The 19,193-nt window shown below is 37.1% G+C and overlaps 1 protein-coding gene across 3 annotated transcripts in view; it reads left to right on the plus strand.

Moving 5' to 3' along the window:
- The window catches only part of LOC106095965 (mucin-2), a 316,849-nt gene extending 301,336 nt beyond the window's left edge, over nucleotides 1-15,513 (plus strand). For 2 of the 3 annotated variants that reach the window (XM_013263431.2, XM_013263430.2), the window contains 4 exons: nucleotides 4,986-5,112; nucleotides 5,204-5,370; nucleotides 5,437-5,810; nucleotides 15,205-15,513. In XM_013263431.2, the coding sequence (XP_013118885.2) occupies nucleotides 4,986-5,112; nucleotides 5,204-5,370; nucleotides 5,437-5,810; nucleotides 15,205-15,373 (837 nt within the window). In that variant the 3' untranslated portion in view covers nucleotides 15,374-15,513. The remainder of the gene's footprint in view (nucleotides 1-4,985; nucleotides 5,113-5,203; nucleotides 5,371-5,436; nucleotides 5,811-15,204) is intronic. The other variant, XM_059368100.1, reaches the window with a different exon arrangement.
- Nucleotides 15,514-19,193: the final 3,680 nt, after the last annotated feature.

A 19,193-nucleotide genomic window follows, 5' to 3' on the forward strand; every position in this document is an offset into this window, starting at 1 on the left:
TCTTGGTAGGAAACGTCTTTAAAGAAAAATTTTTTTTCGTGTTCTCGAAAAATTTTACAAAAATTGTTTCTTCATCTTAATTTTAGCGAAATGGTTTTAGAGCTAAATCAATGTTGTCTTAGAAACTGAAAAAAGAATACGCTGGTCGTATCAATGCATCCAGAAAAAGTCAAACAGTTTGGCGCGGTTATGGCCTGGTGGCATCATTGGGCCGTACTTCTTCAAAAATGATGCGAATTGTAACGTTACTGGGAATGGTGATCGCTATCGTAAGATGATATCCAACTTTTTTTGCCCAAAATGCAAGAGCTTGACTTGCATGACATGTGGTTTCAACAAGACGGTGCCACATGCCACACAGCGCGCGTAACAATAAACGTAGTAAGTGGCGAGTTCGGTGGACATTTAATTTCACATTCGGGACGGGTCAATTGGCAGCCTAGCCTTTAGACGGGTTCAGATGATGCATTTGTCTTCCAATGCGTCAATTGAACCGGTCTTGTCTGTATAGACATGAGCTTTAACATAGCCCCACAAAAAATTATCTAAAGGCGTTAAAGCGCACGATCTAGGCGGCCAATTGAAGCATTTATGGGTGAGATACCAGCTGAAATGTTTGAAAGAGAATACCAAAATTGGACTTAGCGGATGGACCAGTCACGGTCACCATTTGCAAGAATCTTCAAACATTAAATTATATGGACCGTACTATCGATTCAAATAAAAATTTCATGAATTTTATGTGTTTTTGTTTTTGAAAAACTTTACTATAGTTCTTAAAAAAATCACGCTTTTCAGAACAATTTAAAAGGGTTTACTTTTGTAAAAAAATAACCGGTTAAACCAGTTTTTTATGCAACTCAAAAACTCAAATCGGTTTTTTAAAAATCCCAATATTCGAATATTTCGAAAATCGATTCTAGTAAAAAGCCGGTTTATTGATCACCCTAGTTTGAACTAAATGAAATTGTAGGTGTTAATTACTAACACAAATAAAGTAAGATCGTTTCGTTATATGCGACTTAGTTGCTGTCAAAATTTGCTTAAATTTATTTAAAAAAGATTAAAGTCAGTTTGCTTTAAATGTCGTATCAAAGGTAAAGAAAGACCAAAGCACAAATTTATTAATTTTTATATCGTAAATGTAATTCATTTTTAAAAAAAGTGTTTTAACTGTTTGGTGAGAAAATGGTAGTCACTCGTTTATAAAGGTATTCCTGTTAAGTTTTTCATACTGAAAAGTATGTAGCCGAATCAACTAAAATTTTGCTAGTCATGTAGAAATAAACTTACTAAAACTAACTATTTGGAAAACGTTTAAAAACGTTAGAGAGGATAAAACTTAGAAGTTTACAATTCATCGATATTTGGTGTTATCTAAAGATCCAGCAAACGTACAAACAAATGTCGTACATCGCACAGTGAGATAGAATCGAAAAACACAAGTAAAAGCGTACTAAGTTCGGCCGGGCCGAATCTTATATACCCTCCAAAAGTCATAGTGTAAAATTTCAGCCAAGAGTAAGAATTGCGCCCTTTAGGGGCTCCAGAAGTCAAGATCCAAGATCGGCTTATATGGCAGCTATATCAAAACATGGACTGATATCACCTATTTACAATCCCAACCGACCTACACTAATAACAAGTATTTGTGCAACATTTCAAGCGGCTAGCTTTACTCCTTCGAAAGTTAACGTGCTTTCGACAGACAGATGGAGTGACAGACATGGCTAGATCGACTTAAAATGTTATGACGATCAAGAATGTATACACTTTATGGGATCTTAGACGAATATTTCGAGGAGTTACAAACAGAATGACGAAATTAATATACCCCCATCCTATGGTGGAGGGTATAATATGCCATTTGAGAATGGATAGAGAAATTTTTTAAAATGGTTAGAGCCGAGGTGTTATGGAGATCATGTGCATAATTTCAATGCCTAGGAGGACCGGGCGCCTCTTGGCTGGGCACTAAAGTTGGTCATCTCGACAGTTCGAATAATTGTTCGGGCTGCCAAACCTTCATTTGTGGTCCGATTTCCAAAATACCAGTGAATACCATGGATTCAGATATAGCACCCGTAAATATGTACCGCACAATTTTTCTATGATTTCTTCTATATGTAGGAAGTTTGTTCGAAATCGGTTGGGATTTAGATATAGCTCTCATCTTCTTATATAGGGTGATTTTTTTGAGGTTAGGATTTTCATGCATTAGTATTTGACAGATCACGTGGGATTTCAGACATGGTGTCAAAGAGAAAGATGCTCAGTATGCTTTGACATTTCATCATGAATAGACTTACTAACGAGCAACGCTTGCAAATCATTGAATTTTATTACCAAAATCAGTGTTCGGTTCGAAATGTGTTCATTCACCGTAACGTTGCGTCCAACAGCATCTTTGAAAAAATACGGTCCAATGATTCCACCAGCGTACAAACCACACCAAACAGTGCATTTTTCGGGATGCATGGGCAGTTCTTGAACGGCTTCTGGTTGCTCTTCACTCCAAATGCGGCAATTTTGCTTATTTACGTAGCCATTCAACCAGAAATGAGCCTCATCGCTGAACAAAATTTGTCAAAATTTGAACACATTTCGAACCGAACACTGATTTTGGTAATAAAATTCAATGATTTGCAAGCGTTGCTTGTTAGTAAGTCTATTCATGATGAAATGTCAAAGCATACTGAGCATCTTTCTCTTTGACACCATGTCTGAAATCCCACGTGATCTGTCAAATACTAATGCATGAAAATCCTAACCTCAAAAAAATCACCCTTTATATAAAATCGATTTGTGTTTGTTTGTCGGTTTGTTTGTTTGTGTGTTCCTTATAGACTAAAAACGGCTGAACCGATTTTCTTAAAATTTTCACAGATGGTGTATAATTATCCTGTGGTGAAAATAGTGTACTACATTTTTTGATATCTGAAGGGGGGCGGACCCTCCCCCCTACCCTAATTTTCAGAAACACCAGATCTCGGTGATGGATAGTACGATTTAAGCGAAATTTTGTGTGCTCTCGTAAAGTAAACTAAAAATAAAAATTTGGTATCAACATTTCGGATGGGGAACCTAAGGGAGGCAACCCCACCCCCAAAACCTACCAAATATATGTATAGAGCAATCATGACAATATGGGACTCAAATGAAAGGTATTTAAGAGTAGAAAACGTATCTGCTATCCAATTGTCGGACTAAGTATTTGGGGGACCACCTCAACCCCCAAAACACCCTAAATTGGACATATTTACCGACCTTGGCAATATGGGACTCAAATGAGAGGTATTTACGAGTAGAATACGAATTTGGTATCCAAGTTTCTGGGAGAGAATCCCTTCCGCAAAACACCCCCCAAACAGGACTTATTTACTGATCATTGCAATATGGGCTTTAAATAAAAGGTATTTAAGTATAGAATACGATTCTAATATCCAAATGTGGGACCAAGTGTATGGGGGCCTCCCCTTCCAAAAACAACCCCCACAAAGGACAAATTTACTACAATACCAATATGATGCTCAAATGAAAGGACTTTGGGAGTAAATCACGCATCTGATATCAATATTCAGGAAATAGAGTGTATGGGGCTACCCCACCCCCATAATACCACCCATTTATGACGTATTGGCTGACCATTCCAATATGGGGCTAGAATAGAACACGAATCTGATATATATTTTCAGGCCCAAGTCACTGAACGGCCGCCCCATCCCTCAAATTACCACCGAAACCGATCATGTTTGCCGACTATGGAAATATGAGGCTCAAATGAAAAGTATTTGGGAGTAGACCACGAATCTGATATCAACATTCGGGACCAACTGCCTAGGGGACGTCCCACCGCCATAATAACGCTCAAATAGGACGTATTTTCTCACCATGACAATTTTGAGTCTTAAAGGGAGTGGATCTCAATATGGATAGTTTTTAGGGCCCATACCCTAAACCGGTCATATTTACTGACTTTTGCAATAACGGGTTTAAATGAAAGGTATTTGAGATTAGAAAACGAATTTGATATCCAATTTTGAGGCCAATGGCAATATCGGGTTTAAATAAATGATATTTGAGAGTAGAGCACAACGCTGATATATTTCAGGGCTAAGTGTTTGGGGGACCACCCCACTCCCCAAAACACCCCTAAATCGGGCATATTTACCAACCACGTCAATGTGGGGCTCAAATGGAAGGTATTGGTGGTTATTCCCTAAAACACCCCACAAACAACAATTATTTACTGACCATCTCAATATGGGGCTCACTGACCATCTCAATATGGGGCTCCCAATATTTGAGAGTAGAATACGAATCTAATATTCAAATGTGGGACCATGTATTTGGGTCACCGCCCCTTTCCCAAAACACTCCCCAAAGGTTAAAAAGTTTTGGGGTAAAATGTTTGAGGACGCCTCATCCCGAAAACCTCCCATTAAAACAATGGCAATATGGGGTTTAAACAAATGGTATTTGAGAGAATAGCACGATGCTGGTATTTTTTTCTGGGCCAAGAGTCTAAGGGACACCTCACCCCCGAAAACACCCCTAAATCGGACATCATGACAATATCGAGCTGAAATAAAGACTTTTAATAATGGAGTATATCTAACACCCAAACGTTAATGACCTTAATCCCTGCGAGCGAATTCATAGAGCAGTAAGATCAGATAAATGCGTTTATATTGTTATGGTTTTGCGATAAACATATATTATTTTCGTAACATGGTATTTCACTAAAATCTCTTTAATTCTCGAAAATATAAATTCAAAGGATAATTTTGTTCCATACAAAGTAAAAGAAGGCGCAGCGGAACGGGCCCGCTTCAGCTAGTATACATATATGTACGAGTATGTTCGTCCGTCTTGTATTTTTTTAATCTGATGTTTTCGAATGTTCATGTAATAAACCATTAAACAAATGAAGTGTTCTTTATCATACAAATTATTCATTATGTTTTTTTGTTTTTAATTTACAGACAGTCTATATGGCCACCACAGTACCACAAAATATTAAAGGTAATAAAATCGCTGGACGACATACGCCAACGCGAAGTAGTTTAAGACACAGTCGTATGTTGGTCGTAAGTAATAAACACTTTGAGGGTATGTCCATTTATATACATTTATTTCGAGGCAAAATTCAAATATTTTAATTTTTTAATCTTTTGCATTTAAATTTAATGGCTCATTACAGAAATTAAGCATCCCAATCCCATGGGTTTTCGTCAGCCTAATCTTGCCCGCTGGTTACTAATACTACAGATAATCATAGGCATTCTCTTATTAAGTCTATCGACATGGATATTTGTTCTATCGCCCAATACGCCCATACAGGATAATCCCTATTGGAGTGGGCTAGTGGTGAGTGAGAAACAGTGTGAATGTAATTAAGAAACTTTTATTGGTAAAAATGTTTTTATTTTTCAGCTTCTTATTGCCGGTATTATAGGTTTAATTCTAATACGCTATCATCGCATCAAACGTGACAAGACCCGGGAACATTGTTTCATATTTTTGCGTATGGATTCCTATGTTCTTGCCCTGCTCTCGCTATTGCTGTGCTGTGTGGCCCTAATATTTGCTGCCATTCATTATTGTCGCATCACAGCTCCAGATACCAGATGTGAAAGTGTACATATGCTAATAGAGCATGGCTCATGTGTGTGTACCTTTAACGCTCCCCCATTGAATGACACCAGTACAACAAATTCCACAGAATCATTGGCCAGTGGCCTTGAACCTGAATATGGTCTAGAAGGAGATAACCTAGCAACAGACAATAGTTACAAATTTGAATATCGGTATGAAAAACAAAAATTATTACTCTTTACTTATTGGTTATATACCCATTATCACATAGGATATTGATTGTTAGACCCTTTTTTTGCTGGGGGTATATTAACTCGAGATATGGTCTTTAACTCCAGATAATGGTCTTTAACTGCATAATATATATATTTTCTTGATACCAATGGAATTCAAAGTCGATCTAGCCATGTCCGTCCGTCTATCGAAAGCTTACATCCTTCTGAACGACTACAGTTATACGCTAAAAACGTATGACATGTACTCCTTATTGATATAGGTCTGTATTAACCGATCTTCCTATTTGATTCTGGAACACCGAGAGGAATGCAAATATTGGGTTGCCCAAAAAGTAATTGCGGATTTTTTAAAAGAAAGTAAATTCATTTTTAATAAAACTTAGAATGAACTTTAATCAAATATACTTTTTTTACACTTTTTTTCTAAAGCAAGCTAAAAGTAACAGCTGATAACTGACAGAAGAAAGAATGCAATTACAGAGTCACAAGCTGTGAAAAAATTTGTCAACGCCGACTATATGAATAATCCGCAATTACTTTTTGGGCAACCCAATAGTTACACAAAAAACACTCTTAAAGACAATTAAAGATTTTGTCCTTTATAGAAGGATTCTAGAAAGCTGCTATATAAGTGGTCTATATATTCTGGCCCAGGCTGCACCAAGTTCTACCAGGGGCAATCTGACATTTCCATTGTAAACTTTGATATTGGACATTTTCTGCATCATCGTACTCCGAACGTTTTGACGTACAACCATCATTTGTCTTGTTTACAGTTACTTGAACAAATTAATTTGTCAACATTGAATTGACTCGTGAACAATTATCGTGCGATTATTTTTCACAACTTTCCGCGAGGAACTTTTCAACATCCTATACTAGTACTAAATTTCCCATGAACATTCCATTGAAGAACAGGATATACTTCTCTCATATCAGTGAGTGTTGTCCGATTAAAGTTTAAGATCAATGATAAAGAGCCTCCTTTTTTATGCCGAGTCCGAACGGCGTGCAACTTGATAGAGAAGTTTTAACAGTGCAGGATACCTTACAAATGTAACCAGCATTAGTCCAAAGGACCGGTCGCCGTGGGAACATGGTGGCCATTCGTTATTTAAAGGCGCCAATAAGTCACCTTCTCATGTCGAACATCATAGGTACTGGTAGCTCGCAGCTTAGCTTCCCGTGAATGCATTGAATACCACACAGATAGGACCTTAATGTTCCAGCGTGTGTGGTGCTCACAGTTAAACCGTGTCGGGTCCAAGCACACATCCTATAGCACTGTGAAAAACTGGTTTATTGAATTCTATCGTGGCACTCTCAAAGACAAATTTCCGTGAAGGGCGTAAAAAATAGCCAGAGAACATTGATGCCGTGCGTGACCTTATAGTGCAAGATCTTCATGTGACATACCGGCAATTCTTCCACCAGCATACATTCGATATTGCCATGAACACCTAGCCTTAAAAAAAGGTTTATTCTCTTTGGATCTCGCACTATTTGACAATCACTCAAAAAAGTGTCATGTCGATTGGAGTGAAGAAATGTTGCAAAAATACGGTCGTGGTTGATATAGCTGCCGTATAAACCGATCATGGGTCTTAACTTCTCGAGCCTCTAGAAGTCGCAATTCTCGTTCAATTTGACTGAAATTTTGCACGTAGTGTTTTGATATCACTTCCAACAACTGTGCTAAGTACGGTACAAATCGGTTCATAACCTGATATAGCTGCCATATAAACCGATCTTGGGTCTTGACTTCTTGAGCTTTTAGAAGGCGCAATTATAATTTTGCGTGACATGTTTCGTTTTGGCTTGCAAAGACTGTACTAAGTATGGTTCAAATCGGTACATAACTTAATATAGCTGCCATATAAACCGATCTGGGATCTTGACTTCTTGAGCTTCTAGAGAGCGCAATTCTCATCCGATTTGGCAGAAATTTTCTTTTCGGCTTCTCCCAAGACCTTCAACACACGTGTGCAATATGGTCTAAATCGATCTATAGCTTGATACAGCTCCCATATAAACCGATCCCCCGATTTGCTTCTTTAGCCCCTACGAGGCGGAATTGTTATTCGAATGGACTGAAATATTACACAATGACTTCTACAATGTTCAGCATTCAATTCATTTATGGTCCAAACCATACTATAACTTGATATAGCTCCAATAGCATAACAGTCCTTATTCGTTATTCTTTGTTTGCCTAAAAAGAGATACTGCGCAAAGAACTCGACTAATGCGGTGGGGGGTATATAAGATCTGGCCCGGCCGACCTTAGCACGCTCCTACTTGTTCATTTACAATAATAGGATGAAAAATCAAGAATCTATTAAACTATCATTTAAAATAATTTTTATACCCACCGATTTTGGGTCTAAGGCCGATAACAGGCGCATGTATTACTCGAATTTGCTGAAGTTTGGAATAGTGAGTTGTATGAAGATCTCCCAACATCTGTCCCGAATATGGTCTAGATCGGGCTTTATTTAGATATAGCTGTCATAGAGACCAGCTTAAGGGTCTAAAGACCATAAAAGGCGCATTTATTCTTCGATGTTGCCGAAATTTTAAATAGTGAGTTGCACTAAGGTCCTCGACATCCGACCGGAATATGGTATATATCCGGCCATATTTGCATATAGCTGCCTTATAGACCGATATGCCGACTTATTACCCGATTTTGCTTAAACTTAGAACTGAGGGTTTTATTAGGACCGTCGATATCCGAACCAAAGATGGTCCAGATCAGAACATATTTGGATATAGCTGTCATGTAGTTGTTTCACTTTTGGTCTTTAATTTAACTAAGGTATTGCATCTTCTAGGTTAGATTAGATTTAAGAAGCAGTCTGTAATCAGACTCACTTAGACCTTTTCTTCCACTGTAATGCTACTAACCAGATCGTTTAAGGAAGCCCAACAACAGCAGACAAGTTCTCAAATAAATGCGAACATAAAGTGAAACTCTGCCAGTGCGGGACACGCACATAGCAGACGTCCTCAAAGCTTCTGCAGAGGTTGGTTCTTACGACCTGACTTGTCAGAACGAATACAATGACTGAGACGTCTATTCTAGCCAGCGACAGCAAAGCGTAAACCTCTTCAAGTCTAGACGGGGCCACATAAATTATTGTGTGAACACTCCATAACAATCACCACTTTATGACCATCTGTCATTTGTTGACCCTGAAGACTAGTCTTAGATGTTGCTAGAGGCATAGTTCCTAGTCCAAAATCTATGAAAGACAAATTTAGATGATACTCGAATTCGAGTGCACCCTTGGAAATTATCTTTTCGGATCACGAATAACTACTTCCAATCTTATTTAGTGTACCTGCATTGATCCAGCATGTTGAAACCCTAGAGAGACCAACTTGAATCACTGCATGGTGTGTGCCGAAACAGCAACACGCTAGTTTTTCATGGGATGAAGCTTGAATATGCTAGTATATTGAATAGTTTTGAGGAAAACTGCACTCTAATCTACTCTGTCGAACGGAGCTTGAGGAAGCTTAGGCAGCTTTATAAAGCCAATCGAACTTAACTACGTGTGAACTGGGACTTGTACAAGAAAGGAGTAAAATTTGAGTAAAAATTGAGCCATAATTACTCTGGTTTGCCGGAGGAGGTAAATTTCAGCCGGTAGCTATTTACCGAATATGCTACCGTGTCTGCATGAATGTTGTCTAGACCCGCTTGGTCTTGACGTTCTCTCTTGTAGCGCTGAACCTCACGCTCTAGATCATGTAGATCCACCTTAAGTCTGAATATCTATCCACAAGATGAAGATTTGGATGATCTCTGCGAGAACAGCCCAAAAGGTATTGCTTAGACAGCATGTAATTTCTTCTTCTTCGCATATGTCTTCGCATTGGTGTAGGATCTTTGTCTCCTAATGGAGGTGGTCCACATGAGAACTGAGGAGACAACCCGTCGCAGTTCAGAGGGCGGCGTTCTGACAGATTTGAATATTATTCCACTGCGTGGTACAGAGCTAACGAGACCACACTGGCGCTGCATAACTTGCCACAGACCAGCCAATTGCTTTGCACATGGTCAACAAGGTTTCTTTCTCTTCACCCCAAAGTGCTGCCACTTTCCATGATGTTCGGATGTGGCCACATTTGTTGGATTCCGACGCTATGGATGTCTCTCTGATCTGCCAACACAGTGTAGGTTCACTATCATTGTTTAAGGACTTGATAACACAGGGATCAGTGAACTGGGCGGAAAATTATTGTTATCCCTATAAATGGACAGGACCGAATGGCATTTCACTATGAAGCTTTTCGAAGGTTTTTTTTTAGCCGCCGAAAAATAGTTGCCTTATTTTAAAGATTCGAGCCAAACATTAGCAAACTTTATTTAAAGAAGATCAATTTTCCAACTTTTTAAGGAAACATTCACTTTGGTGAAAAATATTTTCCTTCATATTAAGGATTTTTTATTGTAAATGGTAGGTTTATAAATCCTTAACTGGAGGTCAAAATATCGTTGAAAGTAAGGAAATTTGCCTTAGGAAAAGACAACAGTGAACCATAGTTAAGGACGCAAAATAGCCTTGTAAATAGGAGCGTCAATGCCATGGCAGCCGGTTGTACGTACCAGATTGACCCGATGGAGTTCTTCATCGGCAAGGGCTGCCGCCTCAGTGTACAACACACTGCTACGACAAAAACAACATAAATAGGAGCGTTTTAAAATTTTCAAATTTATTACGTTAAGGTACTAAGTTTAAATAAAAAAGAATTTTTCAAAAAATAGTAATTGGACTGTCATTTATTAAGTAAAGAAGGAATCAATCAGCGATCAAAATTTGAAACGGATCGTCATGTCCGTTAGTAAATAAGAAATTTAATTTAAAGATAGCATCTTTACTTTTAAAGTTTTGGTTCTTTGGCTCGTTTCCATTGCTAAAATCCTAGGAATTAGGAAAAATCGTTGATTTGGGACAACTTTTGTTTTCAGTGTAAGACTGGAAGTACGACCCAATCCCTGCCGAAAAAGTACAGGCTAACAGACTATTAGACATAAGGATGGGTAAATTTTTGTCCATTATCATTAATATGATAATGGGCAAAAATTTCTACGACAAATTCTTAAACAGTTTTGCCAAGAAGCCAGAGGTCTAAAATTAAAATCGAGACTTCGAATTTTAACAACAAAATCTTTAGTTTGCTTAATATTGGTCTAAAAACCAAAAACTTGTCCGTTAAAAACCGGAAACTCGATTTCGATTTAAGACCTACGTATGGTTTATTGGGCAAAACTTTGAATTTTTTTTTTTGGCCCTTGTAAATTGACCCACCCTAATGTACATCAGCAACCTACTTAAATTCATCACTTGTAGACAGCTCCCTAGGTTAAGTAAGGTAATAGTGGCAGTCCGTTACAGACTCACTCGGATAATTTGTTGGCCATTATGATAACACAGTAGCTACAGAGCCAAAACCTCTGATGGGAAACGAACCCACAACTCCGCACTTGTAAGTCGAGCTAGCTATAAACTCAGCTACCACAGCATTTCTGCATACTCAGTTAAGTAAACAGTTGCTATTTGTAATGTGAAGGATTAACAAGTAAAAACGTGCTAAGCTCGGCCGGGCCGTATTTTGGGAACCCACCACCATGAATTCTGCTAAAAATTTATACAAAACAAATTTTGTTGAAGGACGTTACTTTATTCTACATACCAAACTTCTGTCAAACCAGCAAACATTAAAGCTCTAGGAACCGAAAAAAAAATTGGGCTTCCAAGGGCTCAATAAGCCAAATCGGGAGATCGGTTCATATGGGAGCTATATCCAAATCTGAACCGATATAGCCCATTTTCAATACCCAACGACCTACATCAATACTATATGCAAAAGTTCAAGCGGGTAGCTTTACGCGTTCGACCACTATCGTGATTTCGGCAGACGGGCGGATGGACATGGCTAGATCGACTCAGAATGTCGAGACGATCAATATTTCGAGGTGTTACAAACGGAATGACTAGGTTAGCACACCCCCATCCTATGGTGCTGGGTATATGAAGGATAGGATTGTGGGGAAAGGTGTGGGTTACTTAGCATGGGATTTTAGGTATAGACGACTTTACTTGGCGACTTCTTGAAATGGTGGTTGGCGTTCATAAGCGCGTCTCTGGAATATATAAATGCTAATACTAAGTGTTGAGTTGATGCTTTACCTAACTCTGCGACGGTTGAGTCATTCGTTGCCCTTATACAAAGTACAAGGTCCACCTTGTACTTTTTGTATGGAATTTTATATGAAAACGCATTTTTTTAATTTTTTATTTTTTTTTTTATTATTTTTTATTATTTACTAATTATACATATATAATGAATGTAAGTTTTCAACGTTTCACTATCAAAGGGCTGAATCAGGAGGAATGTGGCCAAAGGAACTTCGCTAGGAAGGGTTTTATCCATTATTGTGGCTTTTAGTTATCAATGGCTTAACGTGTGGAGGGTGGACGGTTTTTTCTACATTTACGGAACTTGCCCTTGGCATTTACCCCAGAAACAATAAGCTGGTTCTATTCACCAGAAGGAGGAAACTTGGAGTGTTCGTGGGGATGACCTTGAACACTTTTCAAGAAGCTGGCGATATCTCAGTTACTTACCCAAAGACTGGTCTCGTCAAGGAAAGAATCCAGATGTGGCTGAAGCACTCTACTCTTTTCGTCAATCGATAGACAGGAGTTGGAGCACTCTACTCTTTTCGTCACTCAATAAACAGGAGTTGGGTCATATAGGCTGTAAACGGGGTGGTAAACTGTACGTCTGTGTCTTTTTGGGGCTCTACTCTTATATATTTTAGGCATTCGGCAAAAATGCGGGGCAGAGGCGGTACTGCATACTAAATACTAGAGGATCTCTTCTCACTTACTTGGACATAGTCTTTCAGGAGAGGAAAAGCTAGGCTAGGGGCATGCAGCCGGCGACTCGACCAACAGTATATACAGGATTGTCTAGATTGGATTGGGGCGCCGGGGCATAAATGAATTATAAGTAATTATGTAGATTTCTGGACAAGTGTAGCGCATTTGATTATTGGAAGATACAAGGAGCATCTTGCGAGCATCAGGAAAGCTGTCGGACTTTCTAGGTTCCAGGTACCTATGGCAGCTCCCTAGTGCACCGGTAGAAAAAGACGTTCCAAAATCATGAACCAATGGTGTTATTATCTTAAACAGTCCTTGTTGAAAATATTGGCAACGGGATGATTTTATGAACGTGCGTTGTCAATTTCAAGTATCAACCATTATATCATCACCATTCCTACCAAACTGAAGTTAAAATGACTCTTAATACATGGTATATACATACACCCAGAGAAAAGTTAATACCAAACGTGGTCATTTCAGTAGCATATGGTATTGATAGTAAAGCAACACCGTATGGTACAAAAACATAACCGGATGGTATGGATGAAACATAATTGATTGGTACCGTTTGGTACTAGCCTTATTACCTAACTTATATTAGTTTTAATACCAATCTGTTATTGGTTTTAGTACCATACCGTTATTGGTTTTAGTACCAAACCGTTATTGGATATTACCCAATTTCGCTGAAATTTGGGACAGTGAGTTGTGGTGGGCCCTTCGGCATCCTTCTCCAATTTGGTCCAGATCGGTCCAGATTTGGATATAGCTGCCATATAAACCGATGCGCCGATTTAGAGTCATAGGCCCATAAAAGCCACATTTGTGGTCCGATTTTGCTGAAATTTTGAACAGTGAGTTATGTTAGGCCCTTTGACATCCTTCTTCAATTTGGCCCAGATCGGTCCTGATTTGAATATAGCTGCCATATAGACAGATCTCTCGATTTAAGGTGCTGGGCCCATAAAAGACGCATTTATTATCCGAAGTCGCCGAAATTTGGGACAGTAAATTAAATTAAGCCCCTCGATATATATCTGCAATTTGGCCTAGATCGATCAAGATTTGCATATAGCTGCCATATAGACCGATCTCTCGATTTAAGGTTTTGGGCCCGTAAAAAGCGCACATATTGTCCAATATCGCCGAAATTTGGGACAGTGAGTTGTGTTAGGCTCTTCGATATTTTTCCGAAACTTGGCCCAAATTGGTCCAGATTTGGATATAGCTGCCATATAAACCTACATCTCGATTTAAAGTCTTGGCCCCATAAAAACGCAATTATAATCCGATTTCACTGAAATTTGAGGCAGTGATTTATATTAGGCTTCTCGACAAACGTGTCGTATATGGTTCAGGTCGGTTTATTTTTAGATAAAACTTCTAAAAAGACCTATGTTTTGTTATACACAATTGTTAGTATTTGGTCCGAATCGGAACATATTTCGATATAGCTGCGATGGGGCATAACGTATGCATGTTTCACCGAGGTGGTGGGTATCGAAAGTTAGGACGGCCCAACTTAATGCCTTTTTACATGTTTTATAACATTTTCTTTATTTGTTTAACAAATATTTTATAATGGCGTCACTGTTTTAAATACAAAGCTCAACAACACTTCTGACGCGATGACGATAATACAAATGTGACGCCGTCAATTCTTAATAGCCTCCTTTGTCTGGTATTGAATTGTTACCAAATGGTATTAAAAGTCTTTGCTAATGACGAAAACAAACTAATACCAGGCGGTATTGACAAAGTACCGTCATTTTTCTATCAGTGTAGGCGTCTACGGTGCAATGTAGTAATGTGTTTGTAAACACACAATCATGGGATGTATAAAACACAGGTACTATTATCCATGGGTGTAGAATAGATGCTTTCTACGATATGTGGGCAAACAAGGCGTAAGCTGAGGCTTTAGGTTGTAGGGTGAGAAGACCCTGTGAACAGCATTTATCTTGAGACTTGGGACATGTTCTCGAGCTGCTGATGAGGTCTTAACAAACCTTTTCTAAGAGCAATTAGGTCGTGCTGGACGCAGAGAGAGGCGGACTTCTGCAGGACAAGCGGAGTAAGGGCGAGTTAAAGACGGTCGGATAAGGATGAGATCAGTCTAATTAGCCACAGGATAGTAGTTAAAAACTTTTAAAGAAAATTATCGCCATGCATGGATAACTGGAGGGAACTTTCGAGCAATCCAGATTCCAATATGCATGTATAATCTAACCATGGACCAAACCAGAGCATGGCAAAATATAGCAAGCAGTAAACCTTTCCAGTATTTGACCTTTAAACAACTAAAAGCCTTTATTGCTATCCAATTTAGCTACAATTTTGCACGGTATGTTTCGTTATGAAGTCCAACATACATGGCCCACATTGTTCCCTTAGCCTTTATAAATTTTTTTAATGCATAGCTGTCATGACTTTTTGAACTTTTTAAAACTTTTTTCTATAAATTTTAGTGACTTGAGCTGCGATGAAGTATCCGGACCCTGGACAACAATTTTGGGACTTTCGTTCATCGTTAACTCTGTGGGTTTTGTCATATCGCTGGTCTATATCATTCTATTAGCATGTTGCCGCAGTGCTGAAAAACGTTCATATACAACCGTCCGTACAAGTACCTTTTAAGACTAGTTTAAAAATTCCAGTATAAATTATTATAAATATTTAAATTTTAAAATGTAATTTTATCATTTAACAAATACATTCTTGTAAAAGTGGTGTTCAAACTTAAAGCGAATAAGTTGTAAAAATCAGAATGAAAACAACATTTTTAATTTATCATTTTTAGTACTTAACAAAATTTTATTAAAAAAAAAATACAAACATAAAACAAACTAATTAAGGTAATAACAAGTATTTGATATAATGAATAAAAAATGAATATTCAGAAAAATTCAGAAGATTATTAATTAGTACACTTTGTGTACTCCTATTTGAAACTAAAAATACTGAACTACATTTTTCACTGAAAAGTTTATTGCAGTTCTGCATCAGATGCGATAGGCAATTATATAAAAATCTTTTCGAATATCGTACTTTGAATTTTCTGGCAATTTTTCAAACAAGGCTATAGCCCATGAAAAATTTCGAATTTTCGACCACCCAAAAATGTTTCAGTTTTTAATGCTAATGAAAAGCCAGTTCAAAATCATGCCAATTAAAAAGAAGATATTGCGATTTCTTTGACAAACGCTTCGAATTTCGAAAAAAAACAACTTTTTTCGATTTCGAAAAATTCCGTTTTCGAAAATTGCATAACTGCTCCAAAAGTTCGAATTTCGAAATTTTGAAAACAGCCCTGCATTAGACACATGATAGGCAATCACGTCGTGTGCAAATCTTTTTGAATATCGTACTTTGAATTTTTTGGCAATTTTTCGAACAAGGCTATAGCCCATGAAAAATTTCGAATTTTCGACCACCCAAAAATTTTTCATTTTTTAATGCTAATGAAAAGCCAGTGCAAAATCATGCCAATTAAAAAGAAGATATTGCGATTTCTTTAACAAACGCTTCGAATTTCGAAAAAAAAAACACATTTTTCGATTTCGAAAAATTCCGTTTTCGAAAATGGCATAACTGCTCCAAAAGTTCGAATTTCGAAAATTTGAAAACAGCCCTGCATTAGACACATGATAGGCAATCACGTCGTGTGCAAATCTTTTTGAATATCGTACTTTGAAGTTTTTGACAATTTTTCGAACAAGGCTATAGCCCATGAAAAATTTCGAATTTTCGAACACCCAAAAATGTTTCAGTTTTTAATGCTAATGAAAAGCCAGTGCAAAGTCATGCCAATTATAAAGAAGATCTTGCAATTTCTTTGAAAAACGCTTCGAATTTCGAAAAAAAACACATTTTTCGATTTCGAAAAATTTCATTTTCGAAAATGGCATAACTGCTCCAAAAGTTCGAATTTCGAAAATATGAAAACAGCCCTGCATTAGACACATGATAGGCAATCACGTCGTGTGCAAATCTTTTTGAATATCGTACTTTGAATTTTTTGGCAATTTTTCGAACAAGGCTATAGCCCATGAAAAATTTCGAATTTTCGACCACCCAAAAATGTTTCAGTTTTTAATGCTAATGAAAAGCCAGTTCAAAATCATGCCAATTAAAAAGAAGATATTGCGATTTCTTTAACAAACGCTTCGAATTTCGAAAAAAAAACACATTTTTCGATTTCGAAAAATTTCGTTTTCGAAAATGGCATAACTCCTCCAAAAGTTTGAATTTCGAAAATTTGAAAACAGCCCTGCATTAGACACATGATAGGCAATCACGTCGTGTGCAAATCTTTTTGAATATCGTACTTTGAATTTTTTGGCAATTTTTCGAACATGAAAAATTTCGAGCCCATGAAAAATTTCGAATTTTCGACCACCCAAAAATTTTTCATTTTTTAATGCTAATGAAAAACCAGTGCAAAATCATGCCAATTAAAAAGAAGATATTGCGATTTCTTTGACAAACGCTTCGAATTTCGAAAACAAAAAACAAATTTTTGATTTCGAAAAATTCCGTTTTTGAAAATGGCATAACTGCTCCAAAAGTTCGAATTTCGAAAATTTGAAGACAGCCCTGCATTAGACACATAATAGGCAATCACGTCGTGTGCAAATCTTTTTGAATATCGTACTTTGAATTTGTTGGCAATTTTTCGAACAAGGCTATAGCCCATGAAAAATTTCGGATTTTCGAATACCCAAAAATGTTTCAGTTTTTAATGCTAATGAAAAGCCAGTTCAAAATCATGCCAATTAGAAAGAAGATATGGCGATTTCTTTGATAAACGCTTCAAATTTCGAAATAAAACAAATTTTTGATTTCGAAAAATTCCGTTTTTGAAAATGGCATAACTGCTCCAAAAGTTCGAATTTCGAAAATTTGAAAACAGCCCTGCATTAGACACATGATAGGCAATCACGTCGTGTGCAAATCTTTTTGAATATCGTACTTTGAATTTTTTGGCAATTTTTCGAACAAGGCTATAGCCCAGAAAAATTTCGAATTTTCGACCACCCAAAACTTTTTCATTTTTTAATGCTAATGAAAAGCCAGTGCAAAATCATGCCAATTAAAAAGAAGACATTGCGATTTCTTTGACAAACACTTCGAATTTCGAAATAAAACAAATTTTTGATTTCGAAAAATTCCGTTTTTGAAAATGGCATAACTGCTCCAAAAGTTCGAATTTCGAAAATTTGAAGACAGCCCTGCATTAGACACATAATAGGCAATCACGTCGTGTGCAAATCTTTTTGAATATCGTACTTTGAATTTGTTGGCAATTTTTCGAACAAGGCTATAGCCCATGAAAAATTTCGGATTTTCGAATACCCAAAAATGTTTCAGTTTTTAATGCTAATGAAAAGCCAGTTCAAATTCATGCCAATTAGAAAGAAGATATGGCGATTTCTTTGACAAACACTTCGAATTTCGAAAAAAAACAAATTTTTGATTTCGAAAAATTCCGTTTTTGAAAATGGCATAACTGCTCCAAAAGTTCGAATTTCGAAAATTTGAAAACAGCCCCGCATTAGACACAAGATAGGCAATCATGTCGTGTGCAAATCTTTTTGAATATCGATCTTTGAATTTTTTGGCAATTTTTCGAACAAGGCTATAGCCCATGAAAACTTTCGAATTTTCGACCACCCAAAAATTTTTCATTTTTTAATGCTAATGAAAAGCCAGTGCAAAATCATGCCAATTAAAAAGAAGATATTGCGATTTCTTTGACAAACACTTCGAATTTCGAAAAAAAAATAAATATTTGATTTCGAAAAATTCCGTTTTCGAAAATGGTATAACTGCTCCAAAAGTTCGAATTTCGAAAATTTGAAAACAGCCCTGCATTAGACACATGATAGGCAATCACGTCGTGTGCAAATCTTTTTGAATATCGTACTTTGAATTTTTTGGCAATTTTTCGAACAAGGCTATAGCCCAGAAAAATTTCGAATTTTCGACCACCCAAAACTTTTTCATTTTTTAATGCTAATGAAAAGCCAGTGCAAAATCATGCCAATTAAAAAGAAGACATTGCGATTTCTTTGACAAACACTTCGAATTTCGAAATAAAACAAATTTTTGATTTCGAAAAATTCCGTTTTTGAAAATGGCTTAACTGCTCCAAAAGTTCGAATTTCGAAAATTTGAAGACAGCCCTGCATTAGACACATAATAGGCAATCACGTCGTGTGCAAATCTTTTTGAATATCGTACTTTGAATTTGTTGGCAATTTTTCGAACAAGGCTATAGCCCATGAAAAATTTCGGATTTTCGAATACCCAAAAATGTTTCAGTTTTTAATGCTAATGAAAAGCCAGTTCAAATTCATGCCAATTAGAAAGAAGATATGGCGATTTCTTTGACAAACACTTCGAATTTCGAAAAAAAACAAATTTTTGATTTCGAAAAATTCCGTTTTTGAAAATG

Source organism: Stomoxys calcitrans, chromosome 4 (assembly GCF_963082655.1).
Source record: "Stomoxys calcitrans chromosome 4, idStoCalc2.1, whole genome shotgun sequence".
In the NCBI taxonomy this organism is placed as follows: domain Eukaryota; kingdom Metazoa; phylum Arthropoda; class Insecta; order Diptera; family Muscidae; genus Stomoxys; species Stomoxys calcitrans.